General features: G+C 40.3%; 1 protein-coding gene across 4 annotated transcripts in view; it reads right to left on the reverse strand.

The window, feature by feature from the left end:
• Positions 1 to 7,417: 7,417 nt before the first annotated feature.
• The window catches only part of SPSB4 (splA/ryanodine receptor domain and SOCS box containing 4), an 82,723-nt gene continuing 72,746 nt past the window's right edge, over positions 7,418 to 17,394 (reverse strand). For 3 of the 4 annotated variants that reach the window (XM_040074893.2, XM_040074891.2, XM_040074892.2), the window contains one exon: positions 7,418 to 8,726. In XM_040074893.2, coding sequence (XP_039930827.1) covers positions 8,599 to 8,726 — 128 coding nt within the window. In that variant the 3' untranslated portion in view covers positions 7,418 to 8,598. Of the gene's footprint in view, positions 8,727 to 11,939; positions 12,222 to 17,394 lie in introns of those variants that run through there. The other variant, XM_058421855.1, reaches the window with a different exon arrangement.

Consider the following 17,394-nt stretch of genomic DNA (forward strand, 5'->3'; position numbering starts at 1 on the left):
GTACGCCTACAAAACCATTCAGAAAGGAGCGCTGTGCAAACAGCACAGGACTTAAATTCTCAGAACTCATTCATCTTTGTGTTCTTTGAACAGGAAAACCACAAAAGGGAAAGATCTTGATTGAATACATGACATCTGCTCTTTTTAGTTAGCTTCTCTGTAAGAAGGGATGGTGTGAATATACACACCATTACTGCAGGATATTTACAGGATTGAATTTACAAAGATAATATCTTTACTGTGACTAATGCCGTACTCTAAAAGCCAGACCAGCTTTCAGGATATGCAGGCTGAAGCTTTGATCCTCAAGGCAAAATACAGCTTCAAACTTGTGATACAAGTTTAACTTGCACAAGTTAATCAATTATATCATCAAAGAGGTTTGTACCTGCAACACAGAGAGGGAAGATTCAGTAAGTCATTCGAGAGAGGAAAGGTGAGTTCGGCAGAATACACAGGAGCTGCTGGTGGTTCAGGAATGGGAAAAATCCCAACAGGGCACAGAACCGGTACATTTATCAACCCTCACATTTCTGAGCAGCTTAAGAACTGTTCATGTTTAAACAGTTCTTAATCTGAATTTAATTTTGAAAAGTGGTGTTTGTACCTCAGTGAAACATTTCTATGTCTGAAAGTGTCTCTTCCTTTTCATTCAGCTGGTCTCATAAAAGACATCATTTGACCCTCCAATTTCTCTAATTATAGCAAGACCATAAAAACTTTTTGATTCAGTAAGGAAACTCACAAAAGAAAAAAGAGTATTTTTATATTTCTACAAATAAATTCCAAAACCAGAAATCAAACAAAACTTAAAGCCTTAGCTAAAGATAAAATAAATAATAAGAGGTCATGATATAAAGCATCCTTCCTTTTCCAAAGTCACAAAATCTTTGCCTGGTCCAAAAGGCTGGTATTTCAAAAGGATTAGAAGCATCTCCTCATGTCCAACGGGATGCACATGTTCAGAAGATAAATATTTAGGAGATCTTTCTAGAGAGATAAAGTTCTGGGGGGGGAAAAAAAAAAAAAACCCAACAAAAAACAAACCACATTTATTTCACCTTTGAGTGCACAAGACACAACATCCTGGGATACGTTCCTATCCCAGCAGTCCATTTATCATCTGTTATTTGACAATAAAAAACATTTGTTCCCACTTCTGTGGGAGATGGGAATACCAAGCAATGCAAGGATCCAGCCTCTCCAGATCTCTTTTTTCCACCTCAGATTCAGCAGGAAGCTGAAAGTCACGGATCTCAGAGAGGAGGAAGTTTCTGTATTATAATCACAAATTTATTTTATTTTTATGTGAGAGTAATCACTGATAGTAAAGTTGTGTATAACTTTCCTTAGTGGGGAAGGATTAATGATGTGAGAGCAACCAAAGCATGGAGCTTTAAACCTCAACATTAAGCAGCTTTATTATTAAAATTCATATTTATTCCAATCTTGTGCAATGCTCTTGTGACAGCTCAAAGAACTTTGATCTAAAACAAATTCTTTAAATACTGCTGATCCTTCTGAAAAGGCAAATTAAATTGGCCTCACAGAAGACTGAAGCACCCACTGATTCGCAGAGTGAGGCCCCAGTAGAAGAGTCAAGGGAAATTGCACACAAAAGGCAAACACACGAGACAAAATGTGTATAAGCTGCAAATTAGGAATGGTTGCTTGAGTCTCTGTGTATTTGTGCAGAATGAGGCCATTTGGGGGTACTGACCTTAATAACTGGACAGTTATTAAATTAAAAATTAATTAGGTCAGTTCAACAGCAAGCCACCAATGTGACATGTCCCAACATCCTCTGAGTGGGCTTTTGGAGTCATGAACAGTGAAGATGCTTTCCCAAAAGTGGATGGTGAGAAGAATGAAATTAGGGATTTTCAAGCTCAGCTTGGGGAACACAGCCTGAGTCTCCAATACCAGTGAGGTAAAAGATTAGATTAGATTAGAAATGCAAGATTAGAAATTATGAATGAACAAACTGGGTGGTTTTATTTGTATCATGACAACTTAGGGTCCACAAAAAATTGAAAAAATTGGACTGCTGTCTTTGATGTACACAGGAAATGTAGAGGCAGGGGTGGAGGGAGAATCAGCAAATAACCAAGAACATAAAAGTTTCTGGCACAACTTGGAATTCATCTCAGAACTTCTGGAGGCCAATCTAATACTCAAAACATACTTTCCTTTTCTAGATGGCTTTTTCCAATGGGGGGTTATTTATGCAATTAGATGGTAGGACTTGGGAAACATTTTAATTCCAGCAGCACTTGATGCCAGGCCAAGTTTATCCAAGGTAGCTAAATTTATTGGGGGGAGTTCAGTTCTGGTTTGATTCATCTCTAGACAAGCCCTGATAGAACAGCTTAGAAGGATTCAAATCTTACTAATTCCCAAACGTTAAAAGTTATCTCCAAATAAAGTAAAACTTCAGTCCCCAAAATAATGTCACAGGTACCTTTACTATGCTTGAGAAGTCACTTTCACATGCATACACTGAAATTCTGGCCCCATGCCTTACAGCTGTTCACCTTTTGCTACAGAAGAAGCAGTGCACTTGCCTGGTTTTCTCAGTAAAATGAGAAAAGGCTGAACCATTTCCCATTAAAAACATTCATTAGTTTCCCAGGTATGTGTTCAGCAGTTTCTTGTGTCTCTGCTAATAGAGTTTTAAGTGTGCTATAAGCATTTTATTCATTATAATAGTGTATTTTCAAGTTAAGCTTGCAATTTGAATAACTTTGTAAAATACCTTTTTCTTTTTAAAAAAATAGGTAAATATGGAGGAAGCCAATGCAGGCACCACCGAGAAGATTCTGATCTCAGCTAAGTGCCTCTGTGATGCTGTCTTGTGACTGGTATTTGAAACTGGCAGTAGCATTTGTCATACATGGAGACTGGCAGAAATAAAGTATCAGCTCATTGACGTGTTAGAAATCTGAAGACATCAGCCTCTCGTGGTGTAGCTTTCAAAAGGCAGAGAAACAGTACGTGAAAATCCAACGTACCTGTCTCCACTGTAAGCACCCCTAATACGTTCAAGTTATCAAAAACACGAGCTCTGCTTTTACATCCACTGTCACCTGCAGAGATCAGAGCCCATATACACCGAACAATTTTTCACAGCTACACAAATGAAACTGCAAGTACCTGATCCTGACACCTGTTTTAAACAGGATTTGCAAAGCTGCCTCTGAAATGCAGAGCCACGTGATCTCACCATCCATCACTGGCTGCAGATGTGCTCGTGCTGCCGTCCCTGGCGCAGGAACTGCCCCACGCTGAGCTCTGCGCTGCCACGGCCTGGGCTCTCCCTGCCAAGGATGGCAGCTGGTTTGGGAACCCCCACGTGTTCCTGCAGCAGTGCCAACGTTGACAGAGCAGCTGTGCTTTTTGCCCAGAAGTTAATGAATTAAGGTCTAACAGGACAGGATGTGGAATTGGGTGCTATTACACACAACTGCAGGGCCCAGAGACATTCAGAGGCTTCTGAAGCAGCCAGTGGTAGAGTCTTGGGATGTTAAGGCTGTGCAACAAGGGTTTAGTGGGGAAGATGCTTAAGCCTTAAACATCAACACTAAACACCTGATGGTGATGGAAGCATTGACGGCTTTTCTTTATTCCTTCCCCCTCTGAGTTTACTTGTACTCTACAGCGGGGCAAGAAAAAGAAAACAAGGCAAACACTATTCTCCTAAGCTCTGATCCTTTGTTCTCTGCCCCCACCACAGTACACCCAAATTTGCTTTAACATACCTTCAGCAGGGTTCAGCCTTGCTGCAGATGTTTCAAAACGTTTCTATTTTAGACAATACCTCCAGAACACACTGAGGTCTTCTCTGAAGCAACAGTTGCTACCTCAAGAAAAAGAAAAAAACATCCAGGCTGCGGATGGCATCCAGGCTGGAGTGTGTTGTGTATTTCCCATGGCTCTATGACTGCAGAGAACATTTCCCAAGGAGGGAGAGAGTCTTTTGGTGCCTTTTTGAATCAAGCAAACAAAGGGATTTCCACTTCATGATCACCAGACATTCTTTTGAGATAAACAGGAGTGAATAAAAATCCTACATTCCTTTAAGCATATGGAATAAAAATCACTGAGACTCAAAAGGTTTATAAATGGAAAACCATCACAGAGGAACCAAGAAGTCTGGCTTCCCCTTTGAAGGCTGCTCTCAGCCTCAATGAGACACATTTTTTCGTTCAACTTTCTCACAACGTTCACCTAACTACACTTGCCAGCATGTTTTGGCAAATTACTGAAACTGCTGCAGAAACCATCTGCTTGACATTGCTTACATATAATAAAGTATGGCTCAATACAATGTATTGGAAATGTTTGGGGATCTTTACATGGGAACCAAAAGCTGCAGTGCTGACTCAGGCAGATCTCCCGCTGATGTCAGTGGGAATTGCACCTGAATGAGCTCTGCTGGAGCTGATGCAGAGCTCGCTCTGCCACTGACAGGAGAACATATGGTTATAGTTTAACCATACCAACTGTAAGTAGATGAGAGGGATATTTTACAGCATTTCTGGCTTGCTGCTCTTTTATAGCTATCAAAAACACTTACATGATTTGTACACGTCTGCTCTGTAACAGCTTTTCCCAGCTCCAACACTGAGAAACTGCTCCTAAGTTAGGTCCTACGGCAAAAATTTATCTGTTGATATAAAAACATGAATACCAGAAAGACTGTGTGTAAAGACTAAAATAAAACTTTGTGATTTCCCTACAGACTGTACTACATTGTCTCTGGATGAGAACGCAGACATTTCAGCACATCCCCAATCCGAAGCAGAAATAAAGCCTTTGTAGAACAGACTCTATTCAGCCTAGTAGCAGGATACGTGTGAAAGCTGCTACATCAAAGGACAGTGGCTTCTCAAATTTGACTCCAAATGGAGGTGTTACAAAATTAGAGTTTCAGAAAGTGTAAAAGCTGAGTGTAACACTCAGGTTATAGCATCTGTGAATCGTGATCACCAAAGCAGCACCTCCAGGGAGATAAATCAATTCCCCAACCTCACATGAGTTGCAGAAGACTGAAGAATGGCAATACTGAGAACGTAAACAAGAGAAGCTATGATACATGGTCCCACAAATCTTAACCACAGTTACAACTTAAGGGATTCTGAACCACCAATAATTCCTAGGAAGGGGCCACATTAGAGAACCAAATGCAGAGTAGGTGAAATATTTCCTTTTGCAACCCACTAATTAGCATGCACCCATCACAGAGGTTGCAATTTGGTTGCAGCTCCCAGACATGCGCCCTTTTCCTTCAAATACTACCACTATACTCCTGTGTTTTGCATTACAGAGCTTCTGCTCCCCTCAGTTTACCAGCCACTGGAACACTGAGTGTGAGATCAGCTCAGCTGGTCAGAGCAGAGTGCCAGTAAAAGGCTGTGGTTTGATCCCCAGAACAGTGAGGCCATCCACTTGAGAGTCAGACTCAATGATCCGTGCGGGTCCTTCCAATGCAGAATATTCTGTGATTCTGAAATTCACTTCCACATCATGTCTAGAGAAACTGCACTCCTTTTGCTGAGGCACAGGGACACTGATAGCTGAAAGCCACCACATGGATTGTCTGTTTTTTCACTAGATGAAATGCAGAAGTGGCTGGAAATTGAAAATATGAAGGCAAGGAAGACCTCACTCCAAATCTCAAAGTAGTGCAGCTTTGTAGTAAGTCATCTCCCGACAGATATTCCCCAGAGTGCACCTCTGGGCAGGGATCTTCCCGCAATTAGGTGACCAGGAGAGGGATTCTGAGAAGTTTCAACTGCTTTGGTTGATGAAGGCAACAACTTAGTGTTTGACTTCTGATTTGGGCAAAAGCCAGTGCATGGGCACTTTATAAATTATTGCTCGATTCCCTCCAGAAGCAGACAGTAAACAACATTTGCATTCCAGTAAAGGGAGCCTAGAGAGTCAATGTGAGGGACCCAGCACCCAGGCTGGAGCTCACTGGCAGAGAGGAGACTCTTCCTGGTACTCTTTATGAGGAGATCCCCTGACCACCCGTTTAACCTCAATGCTTGATTCATCCTTACCTGCACTGTGTTTCCTATAAACCCTCTGGGAAGAGAATCCATTAGCACAGGGATGGTTAGGAAGAACACTGAAGTATCATTAATATTCTCCAAAGTGCAGTCTCATTACAAGGCTTTGCAGACCAAGAAAAATGTATCAAACAGACTTTCTTCCCCAAAAACACAGCCCTAATACCATATGAAGGGGTGTATCTACCATCCACAGAATCACAACATGTAATTAGGAAGCAGTAAAAGAATAAAATAATCATTCCTGTAGAATTATCATGCCTTAGAAGACACTAAGTGTTAGAAAAAATATTTGAAAGCTAAAAAAAGGATGTTTAGTTTAGAGAAATCATCACGGAAGAGACACCAACTAAAATTCCAATGCAACTGTAAAGCAATTAGGTTCATTAACAGGCACCATTAATCTGTCTTACGACATCAATTCCCACTTTACCGTACCATTAAAAAGCTGTTGGTCTGGGCTGAGTGAAAGAACAGTTGTGTCACTGCAGTGATTCAAAGGAACATGAAGTCTGTAGTTACACCCAGAAGAACACTAATTTTAGGGAATACTTACCTAGCAAGGACTTTGGTGGTGGAAAAATAAGGTCCACCAGAATTCCTGAACAGCTGCTTACCTTGCTTATGACAGATCACTTGACACACCTTTGTTCTGCCTTTTGTGTGAACTATTGGACTTTTATAGCTCCTCCTTCCAATGAACCTACTGAGACAGAAGGTTTACATGGAGCAAGTGGGAAAAGTAAGAAACGTGGATCACTGCTATAGTTTCTTTTCCTTTGTAAGATTAAGGGAAGGAATGCAGTATGTACCTCTCACCTTAAGTGAAAGCAAGTCCAAAATAATTCCATTCTGAAGCTTACAGTTAAGCCCAGACAATCAAATATTAGTTATTTACCTTCTGACATCCCTGTGTTACCTTGCCCTTGTTGCATCTCACGTTTCTCTTTTCCAGCTGAACTGTAATTGTGTTCCCAGGGGTGACAGAGAGCAGGGCAGCCATCTGTGGGTCAGTGCTTTTGCCTGGACCATCGGTGCACAGCAGTCAAGCTCCAACCTGCCTCAAAAGCACCAAGTCCCAAAGGGCAGCTTGGCACAGAAGTGAGGTTTTGTCGAGAGGAATCTGACCAGAAGGGTGCTGAAAGCAAGAGCATGGCCCATTCAGGGTGAATGGGAGAAATGAAGAATGGGACAGGGCACTGCATGCCGTGTCTCTCACACAGGAGCCCAGAGCAGCAATCCCAGAGAAGAACCAAAGAGAAACATTTGCAAAGCTGCACAAGGAACTGAACTCCAGCTCTGGGCTATGAGCAGTTTGAACACTTCATCAAAGGAGATGGGAGTTTTACTTTGGACAGTAGACTTTATTAGAAATTTTCTCCTCATTCATCAGTAAATTCACATTAAAATATGCTGAAGGCAGCTCAGTCTAAACATTTGACATTCTGCCGTAACAACAACTTCCAGTTTAAAAACTAGATAACTGATTCAGGCAGATAACTTGAAACATGTAAGAAACGCAAACAGAAAGCAGCATCTTAAAAAAAAAAGGGATGAGCCTGAAAAACTGATACATTTCAGTGGAGTTGGGAAAAAAATCAGAATCAGTCACCCCAAGATGGGAAACAGTTAAATGAGAACTCCAGACGCTAACAGATAAATAAACATTATAACCACACATACATTAAAAAGAAAACAAAGTACTTAGAGTTCATACCACATAAAAATTATAAATTTGTTTAAAAAAAAAAAAAAGGAAGAAAGTGACAAGCTTCCTAAATTATGAATATCCTAAATTCTTGGGACAATGAGCACTTTGTTATAAACTGCAGAACTTTGGAGGGACTAGATTTGGTCTTGAAAACAACGAACTGCACCTTACTGTTACCAAGTCCAGAAACTGATCTGACACATAAACCATTTGTTTCTTCTCATGTTTTTAAACCACATTCTCTACTTCTAGACAATAATCTTTTTTTAAACATTAGAGCTTTTAGATATTATAGGCCTAATTATGTTGAGCACTGAACGCACAGAACTCTCAACAACTCTGCATACCAAGGTTTAAATATTTTTCAGAAGTTACTGTCAAGACTTTTCCTTTGCTAATTTATTTTTATTTATTGGAGTAAAGTGTAGGAGAGAGAAAGAAAAATGAAAATCATAATATTGAAAAATGCTCTGTCTGCATGACAGTGAATCGTGCAGGTCAGATTTTCTATTGGCATTTACCAGAGGCAACAGAGATAAACCAATCAACGTATGGGAGATGAGAATTATAGCCTTCAGGACTGTAAACACAACAGGCAACAGGTAACACATGAACCTCAATCAAAGTAATGTTTTCACATTCTTTAGTAGTCCCCCACAGTGATCTGCTTTCACTGGTTCAGAAAAAAAAAATATACATTAAAAATTAAATAACACTTAAGTGTCCATCACAAAGATTTATATTTTGCTGTAAACAATTTTCTGCCATTTGCATTGCTGAAGTCCAATGTGAGGCTAGAGGGTTCTAGATGTCTTATTGGTACTGTAAATAATTTTTCAGAGACAGAGGCAAAGGTAGAATTTCTATGTCATGCAGGCGGTCTCTGCCAAGAGCAAAACGAATTGATCTTCGGCACAAGTCCATTAAAGGCAGGGGTTCCGCTGGAAAAACAGAAAGAAAAGAAAGAGTTAATTTTTCAGCATCTCCATTTACAGACAATGTTTTGTTTATTAAAAGAGATTCTGTATGCTATCCATCAGTCATAAAGATAGTAATGGTATTGGGAAAACCTTTGTACCTTGAGGCAATTAAGGTAATCAATAGAAGCCAAGGCAGAATTTTCTACATTTCACCCACAGTAAGGGGCTGCAAAGCTTCACACTGAGCTTCCTTATCTGCGAGGTTTAAAACAGTAACGCCAAACCACTCTTCAGGCTGCTCTACCAAGCATGAGACGTTACATTTCCAGATCTCAAACAAGACGGGGAGCTTCTACTGTGTTTATAACACAACATTCATCATGTTGCGCTAACATGAACTACACTGGCAACTTCTGACCTTTACATCCCAGCTCCTTCTGCATCTTAGAAACTGGAAATGGCACTTTGGGGTAACCACACTTGTCAGCCAGCAGTGCTCTTCCTGCAACACTCTCTTAGCCTTTCTTTCTAGGAAGTCCCTTGGAAGAAAAAACTAAACAAAACACCCTCGAAAATTTAGAATAAACATAATCTTTTCCTCTGTGAATAAATTAGTGGAGGAGGATTTGGCTGACTGGAAGGCAGAGTATGTGTTCCCATATGTATGCACACAAACACCCCCGAAATATATAAACAACATCTTCAGATGTCTTAAGTTTAATTTAATCAAAGTGAATTAAGCATCTGCCAGAAATGCCTCACTGATAGCACTTAAGACTGGAGACCCAAACACTGATCCCCAGCATCTCAAACCATCTCACCCCCATATCCCATCCTGGCCTGCAAAGCTCACAGAATTGCAGGAAGATCATAAAATTTCCACCTAATAGAAGCAAGAATCATCTCTGTGTCTGCAGTGCTGACAATGGAAATCCTTTTGCCACAGGAGCTGGAATAAAGCTGTGATGTCTTGTACCAGTTACTGCTATCTTTAAGAATTCCAACCAGATGGATTTTGTTGCACATGCTGGCTTAAAACAGCAAGAACTTAAAAGATTAAAGGAAACTTTTATTCTTTACATGATAAAAGAGTAGTGGCCTTAAAAACCTTACTGGCCCTTTCAAATGGAGGGGGGAAAAAAGTACTGTGCCTATATTGTAGTGATAACATTTTATAAACTTGACAGACTTCTTACAAGTGCTCCACATTGTACAGCACTCAGTGGTTTTATCGAGATCAGTTTTATGTGCCACGTGCAGATTTACACACACTGCCTAGTGGAAGGTGTCCCCTCATGGCAGGGGGGTGGAACCAGGTGACCTTTAAGGTCCCTTTTAACCCAAACCATTCTGGGACTTTATTCTATAATTCTGTGTTAATCTATCAATCTGTTAGCTGATACTTTTAAAATTACTTAAAAAAAAAAAAAAAATCATTACAAAGCACAAAATACCCAGTTAAGGGCAGGTTTTGTATGGTAGAATTGTCTGCTCTGGTGACACACCACTGACTTAATGGATTTTCCATCATTTATCCCAGCATCACATTTGATTTGTGTCATCCACGGTTCACTATGATATTTCCCCAAAGTGGTTGCAAAGAAGCTTAGAGAGCATTCTGAAAGACTAAAAAGCTTTTTTAGCTTATAACCACTTCAGTGACTGATATGGACTCTACTTCACGACAATACACCTCATTGATAATTTTACCTGTTAAAAATGACAAAACAAGAGCCCTCACGTTCCATTAATAAAACAACATTTTCTCTACATCAGTGATCTTAGTTTTAATTTTTTCCACAGCAGGATTATGGACGTTAAATCTTAAGGGATGAAGCTGTAAAATTCATTAACCAGGATTAATAAGCGGGAACAAAAATAGCTCATGAGTCCTGGGACACAATACAACACATCTTACAAGTCTTACACCATAAACAACAATTTCCTGAGTATCTTCCCACAATCTCTGAGGTCCCATTAGGAAGATACAAAATGAGGACTAGGAGTGTTTAAAGCCATTAACTGACCATGTGGTCTCTTTTTTTTTCCCCTAGACAAAGGAATATGTAAAATGTAACCATCTGTGCAGGCAGGCACAGTGTTAATCCAAAACTTCAAAACACAATTTAAGGAAAGGTTGAATTCTTTTTCAAGCTTGAAATGCTAAATTAATGTCTCCTGTCTCATTTCTATGGGGAATTTTCAAATGCTGAAGAAAATGCCCTCAAGTATTTGCAACAGCTGCTAAATTGCACATACTAAATGTGTTTTTGTAACTTGAAAATTGAACTATATTCTTTTTATTCTACCCGACAGCAATTCAAACCTACAACAAATTCAGAACAGGTTAGTCCTACAATACTAAATAAAAATTATGTTTTCTGGACTGCTGGCTGTAAGAACTTGAGAAAAAATTGTAATAATAGCATTTTAAGTTAAAAATGTGTGTAGCTGTGCAGAGTCCTAATTCATTAAAAATTAATTTCAGAAAAAGAAATAGTCTTTGTTTTGAAATAGTTTATGGGACAAAGGTAGAACTCTAAAATTAAAACTGACAATTTCCAGGCAGCCTAACCCGATAGAACCATTATTAACCAGTTGGTGTGTACCTTAATGCTAGCACCCCCCTTTCTCCACATCTCAATTTTTACCACGAATTTTACAAAGCCAGAAAAAAGCACCACGAGTAACTCAGTCCTTCCAGAGGGGAAAGGACTGGTTCAACCTGAGGATGTTGCCGTGCCACCTGAAACACACACACAGGCTCCATGCACCCAGAACACTCCACAGCACATTCAAACATGCAAATCTTATTTCCAAAATGCTGTTTTCATTGAGATCATACAAATACTGCTGGGAAGAGTCTAATAATGCAAGAGATGGTGAGATGAATACTCTGAAGACACATCATTAGCTTTAACTTGGCAACAGAAAAAGCCTTTCTTTCACTCCTTTAAATATTTACCTTTGAAAAACTTTTAAATTCAGGGATATAAACTGTTTTTCAGAACATTCCACTAATTTTAATGCATATTAGGTATACCAAGAGTCGTATTTTGAAAACAACCCCCAATGGATTTGGAACTGGAACATTCGAGGCCCCCCGAAGAACCCAAACTAACCATTTTTCCAAAGTTATGTGACCTCCAGTAAAGCCCTTGCCATTAGAAAAAAGGAGGAATGAATTGTTGAGCTGGAATGCAAAATTGCTAAGAAAACATGACTCACAAGAATGGCTCTTTGTACTAAATTCTCAGGCAGGCTAAGAAATCCAAGGTGAGACACTCCAGGGCAAGGGAGCAGGCTTTGCACAGGAAACCCAGCACTTCCTCTGGGCTGCAGCAGCGCCCGGAGAGAAAGTGCAGCTTTTGGGTAACACCGCTCCGTCCACGCCTGGGCCAGCTCCAGCCACCTTCCTGAACGTACTGTAACTAATCAGCGTCTCGCTGGCGGTTTGCTCTGAGATCTCTTCACCCAAAGGTAGCTCCTCTTATCTGCCACATTACTGAAAATTATCTTTCAAGAAAAGAAAAAAATTAATTTAAAAAAAATGCTGCCTTAATTGACACGTCACAGTTTAATTCCTCTGTGTCCCCTTTTGGTGTCAGTAGTTTTAAAAAAGGCCCATTTGCAAACTTTCCTTTCCACACACTACAGTCACACCCAGGGCAACACTGGCAGCACAACCACAGCCCCTCTTACCCAGAGCTGCATTCCACCAAGAGCACCACAATATTGCTTAAATGGCTATTTAACATTATAGCTAATAACTTAAAAATAGCTTAAACATACATTTGGTTAATTACATTAATTAAAATAGCTATTGAGTAACTACCCAGCTATTAATAGCACAAAATAGCTATTAATTATTATACATAGAGAAATATTCATTCTAATGGTGTCACTGCTGGGTTAAGGACAAAGGCAAAGGAAGGTTTGTAACCAGACACAACCCTGTGCTCGTGAGCATTCCTCCAGTGCACACACGTTTTTGAGAGCAATTTGCACATCATTACCAGCTGAAAAGTTCATTTAGTTTTGGCGACCTGTAGTTATTTAACGATCTGGCACTCCGGCAAAGCTGCCTCCTCTCTGCAAACAGGCTTTTGTAGTTGAGATAAAGTCATCTAGCAGCTGATAACACTAAATGTTATTAACTGCAATGTTACATATGGCTTGCACAAAAGAGCAGCTCTTAGCAGAAAACATTTATTTGCCAAATGACAATACTGTTTTTTAAAATAAATTTGTAAGGCTCTAACAGCACCTCATGTTCATGGCTTTCATTAATCTGTGAAGAATGTATTTTTATCTCATATTATAAAAGCAGAGATGACTGGGAGGGGAACCACAATCAGCAAAATTAAGGCTGGGTGAAAAGACAAAGGAAGTTTTCATTCGAACTGAAGTCATTAGAACTTAACTTTATATACATACTTAAGACACCGAGCTACCTTATATTTTGATCATTTTGGCCTTAAACTTATTAAAAAGCACTTATATTTAGCAATCTGTGTTAATGTTTCCAACTGCTGAAAGGCAGTTTTAAAATCAGATTAAAAAAAAAAACAAAACCAAAAACCCCACCAGCATTATGAGACAGAGGTGTGATTGCACACCATTAAATAAGTGAAGGACATCTCTCCAGTCCTAACTTGGCTTTTCTCACAAGGGATGAGCCAGCTCAGTAAGGAGCTGAAGCCACAATGCCTCAAGAAAGGGAAATGTCAAGTCTTGCAGAAGTGCTGCATGCCTGGTACACAGAGGGGAGTCTGGAAAGGAGGAAAAAGCAGGATGCCACTGCTCATATCCTCATGCCACTGTTTGTGCCCTTCCTGGTGTCATGGATTGACACCGGCCAAATGCCAGGCACCCACAAAAGTCATTTGCTCACCCTCTTCTGCTATAGTTGAGCAGAGGAGAGGGGGGGAAAAAAAAAAAAAAAAGAGAGAAAGGCTCATGAGTTAAGGACTGGGAAAAAACACTCTAAGGGCAAAACAGGTTGAAATTTAAAGGTATAAGATAAATTTATTATTAACAGAGTGAGAGGAGGATAACAAGAAGTACAACAGGCCTTTAAAACACCTTGCCCCCCCGACCCCTTTTTCACCGATAGCAGAGGGGGACAAGGCACAGGGGTTTTGGTCAGTTTGTCACGCAGGATCTGTTTGCTCAGGGAGAAGTGTCTTTCTTCTGCTGTGCCATTGGTGCTAAGATGATTTTTTGCCCGTGAGTACCGCTGCCAACAAGTTCCACCAATTCAAAGATCCTTGCAGGATCTCACAGCATGGACAGGTCCATCTTGTCTAAATTCCATGTTTTTGCCTCTGGCCTGGCTGTGGGACTTCCACATGCAGAAAGTGGGAAGGGAAAAAGCTTTTCCACGGCTTGTCAGCACTGAGCTGATTTCTCCCTGCTCTGAGGGACGATCCTCTGTCCCCCCACCAGGGCACCTGAGTGCCCACTGTCCTACAGACTGCAGCACGCTTCTGCTAAATCCTTTTTCCTCAATTTTCATCCCTCCTCCAGTTATTAAGACACCTGCTAAGAGGTAATGTGGCCTAAGTGTTTCTATTAGGGTGTTTTAGAGTATGCAGAAATTTCTAACTACCGTTTAATTATCGCACACAATAAGCACACAAATATATGTAAGTTAGGAGTTTTCCTTCCAATTGTGTCAAAGCCTAATTATTGTTTTAATTTTACACAGTACAGGCCAAGTCCTTTCCAATGCATAATAGGGCACATAAATACACCCCTTGTGACATATTTATGGCTTCCCTGATGCAACTGATGGAAAATTTGAGTTGTGTTCCTCAAATGGCACAATCCAGAGAAAGGAAATTGCAAATAATATATTAGAGAACACAGGCTATGACCAGCCATAAAAAATGCTAATAAATCTCCTACCACCAATGAAAACTCGGACAAAGGATAACACTTATCTATTTTCCCCAGAGATGTCTTTAAACTCTGCAGCCTAAACCAGTGAAGCACCTTAGAAATCACATTTAAATCACAGCCCAGGCGATCCAGAGCAATCACCTCTCTCAAGAATTCTGCAATTCCAAAGGGCACGGTGTGATTTTCAGGAGAGTACCGTCGTTTTTCCCTAAGTCACAGGTTTATCCATCCATCCATCCATCCATCCATCCATCCATCCATCCATCCATCCATCCATCCATCCATCCCCACCTCCCACCAGCAGCCCCTTCCCGGGCAGCTGGGAGCTTTAGCACTCGCGTCTCCCAAAGCTCCGGGGTGGCAGATGGGGAGATTCCGTGTTATCAGGCACGGCTGATAAGAGACACTGTCTCCAGCAGTTGTCTGCCAGCACAAATAAAGCTTTGTGCCGTGCACAGCCGCCCCTCGCTTTCAGCAGGCGCGGTGGGGAAGGGTGAAACACAAAAACAACGCAAACACCGCGCTGTATTTGAGCTCACCCGCGTCCCACAAAAATTCAGCACCTGAAATTTAATAGGGTAAAGGGAGAAAGGAAAGCAAGAAAGCTTGAACGGAGGGAAGGACTCAAGGGTAACCCTCCCCCCATCCTACTCTGCATGCCTTGGGTTGGGAAGGGAGAATTGATTTACAGGTTTTGTCTTTTAAGTGTTAAATGCAGTTAGGGGCAGTTCAAAACTTCAATCAAGCAGCATTTAGTGGAATTAAGCTGAAAAAGCAGCAGTGAGCAAGCAGATATTCTGCAACATCATTTGTTTTCAGTTAATGCTCTCCAGCTGTGCTTTCTTGAGAGGAAAATGGTTGAAAAGCAGAAGAGAATGAAAACAAACCAAAGCCAAGCCCCAAAGCCAGTGGCCTCTTGTTATGGGTTGAATAAAGAATCTGTCCTTAAAGCACAAAAACACAGCTCCATGCAATGTCTTCTTTGCAGTTCAGTTTGTAATCTCCTGGGAGGCAGACACACAACACTCAGACAACCCATGAACACCAGAGACAATTCAACTAATTCAACATATGCTTAAAATTCACTCCTAAATATTTCAATTTAGTAGGCTTAAGCATAGGCCTAAACATTTTTAAAATCATATTGGTTACAGGAGTGTTCTTAGAAAAGTAATTTGTCTGTGCACATTTGTAGGACAGCTGTATTTATAGCCATACACATCCATATGTATGCAGCAATACACATCTGTATGTATGCAGCAACCCCTCTGAGAAGCTCCTCGTGGTCTCTAATAGTTCTTACTCTGGAGGTTTAGGTTTAGGTAGGTTTAGGATCCACCCAAAAAAGGGCCCTGATTCACCACTTTTCATAGGAAGAACAGGCACAGTACAAAGTCTGGCCCAGGTGAAATCTACAAGCACACCTTACTCTAGAAACTCACCTGAAAAGCTTCTTTTTCTGAATTACAACTGCTAATTTAAATGTACACATGCATCATAATAATCCAATTTCCACCACCAAAACCGTATTTTAAAACATTTTACCACATTATTTCTACAATTCAGAATGCTAAATTGTACTGCTCTGACTGACTCAGAAACTGCAAAACAGTCAGATAATAAGGAATTTTAACAGCAAACAAGTGGCCTTTTAAAAAATGCAGCAAAGCTGTGTAATGAACTTGTTTGGCCTTATCTTGATAAATTTGCATGGTGACAAAGAGCATAAGCAAAAACAGTGGCCACTTCCCTTCTGAAAGGACACATTATTTCATTCCCTATGTGCATCAGGAAAATGCAAATAAGGAGGATGGGCTGGAAAGATTTCCTTTCTGGCCTTGATTTGTTTGCTCTTCTCCTCCCCTCAGATACTTCCACACCTCAAGCTTTGCTCTTGAACACAGTGTGAAGGTAAATTGAGACAGTTGCTTCAGTGATGATTTAAATGTTCTGTATTAACAAAGACACCAACAATTAATAGACACTCTTTAAAACCAACAAACAAAACCATGTGCTTGACATCATAGATGAGCCAAAGGTACAACCATAGGTTCCTTGGCTCCTCCCTGATCAAATTTACCACATTAGGAATGAAGATTTGGCTCAGATTAATCTGTAATGTATACTTTATAGCTTTTAATCTCAGAAACACATTTATCACCATTAAATTCAGCTTGTGCGCCAGCCCATAAAGAGGGGAGTTAAAATATATCAAGGTGAGAGAAGATTAAAGCTTGGATGAGAATTTCACTGAGTAGATGCACTGGAGTTCAAAGACAATGTTTTTCAGGGGTTACAGACAGATTTATGGACACTGTAATAACAGAAAAAGTTGAAGGAAAGTTCAGGATTCAAGGACAAACCACTGCAGACAACTATTGCAACAGGCACCTGCACACTGCGAGCAACATCCTGACTGAAACATGCTGAAACTATTCCTTGCATTTTATCTCTTCATGAGATGTGCTTCATAAACAGACATATAAAATAGCATGCACAGGTACACATCTCTAACAACCTTTATGGCTGTGAACAAGTCTTTATTGCTCAGGAAGGGGGGGCGGGAAGTCAAAGATATTTTTGGTAAAGCTCTTCCAATTCCTTTCATTCATTTACACATTTTGGCCTTAATAGCATGACAGCAGATGAGATTTCTTGGTGGGAAACCTAATCATACTGATTAAAATATCCTAAAACTCAAACTTGTATGTTTTCAGAGCTGTTCTTAAACACATTTTTTTTATTTTGGGATAGCTAATCAAGGATGAGAGGGGGATATGGAAAA

Source organism: Hirundo rustica, chromosome 10 (genome assembly GCF_015227805.2).
Source record: "Hirundo rustica isolate bHirRus1 chromosome 10, bHirRus1.pri.v3, whole genome shotgun sequence".
Classification (NCBI taxonomy): Eukaryota; Metazoa; Chordata; class Aves; order Passeriformes; family Hirundinidae; genus Hirundo; species Hirundo rustica.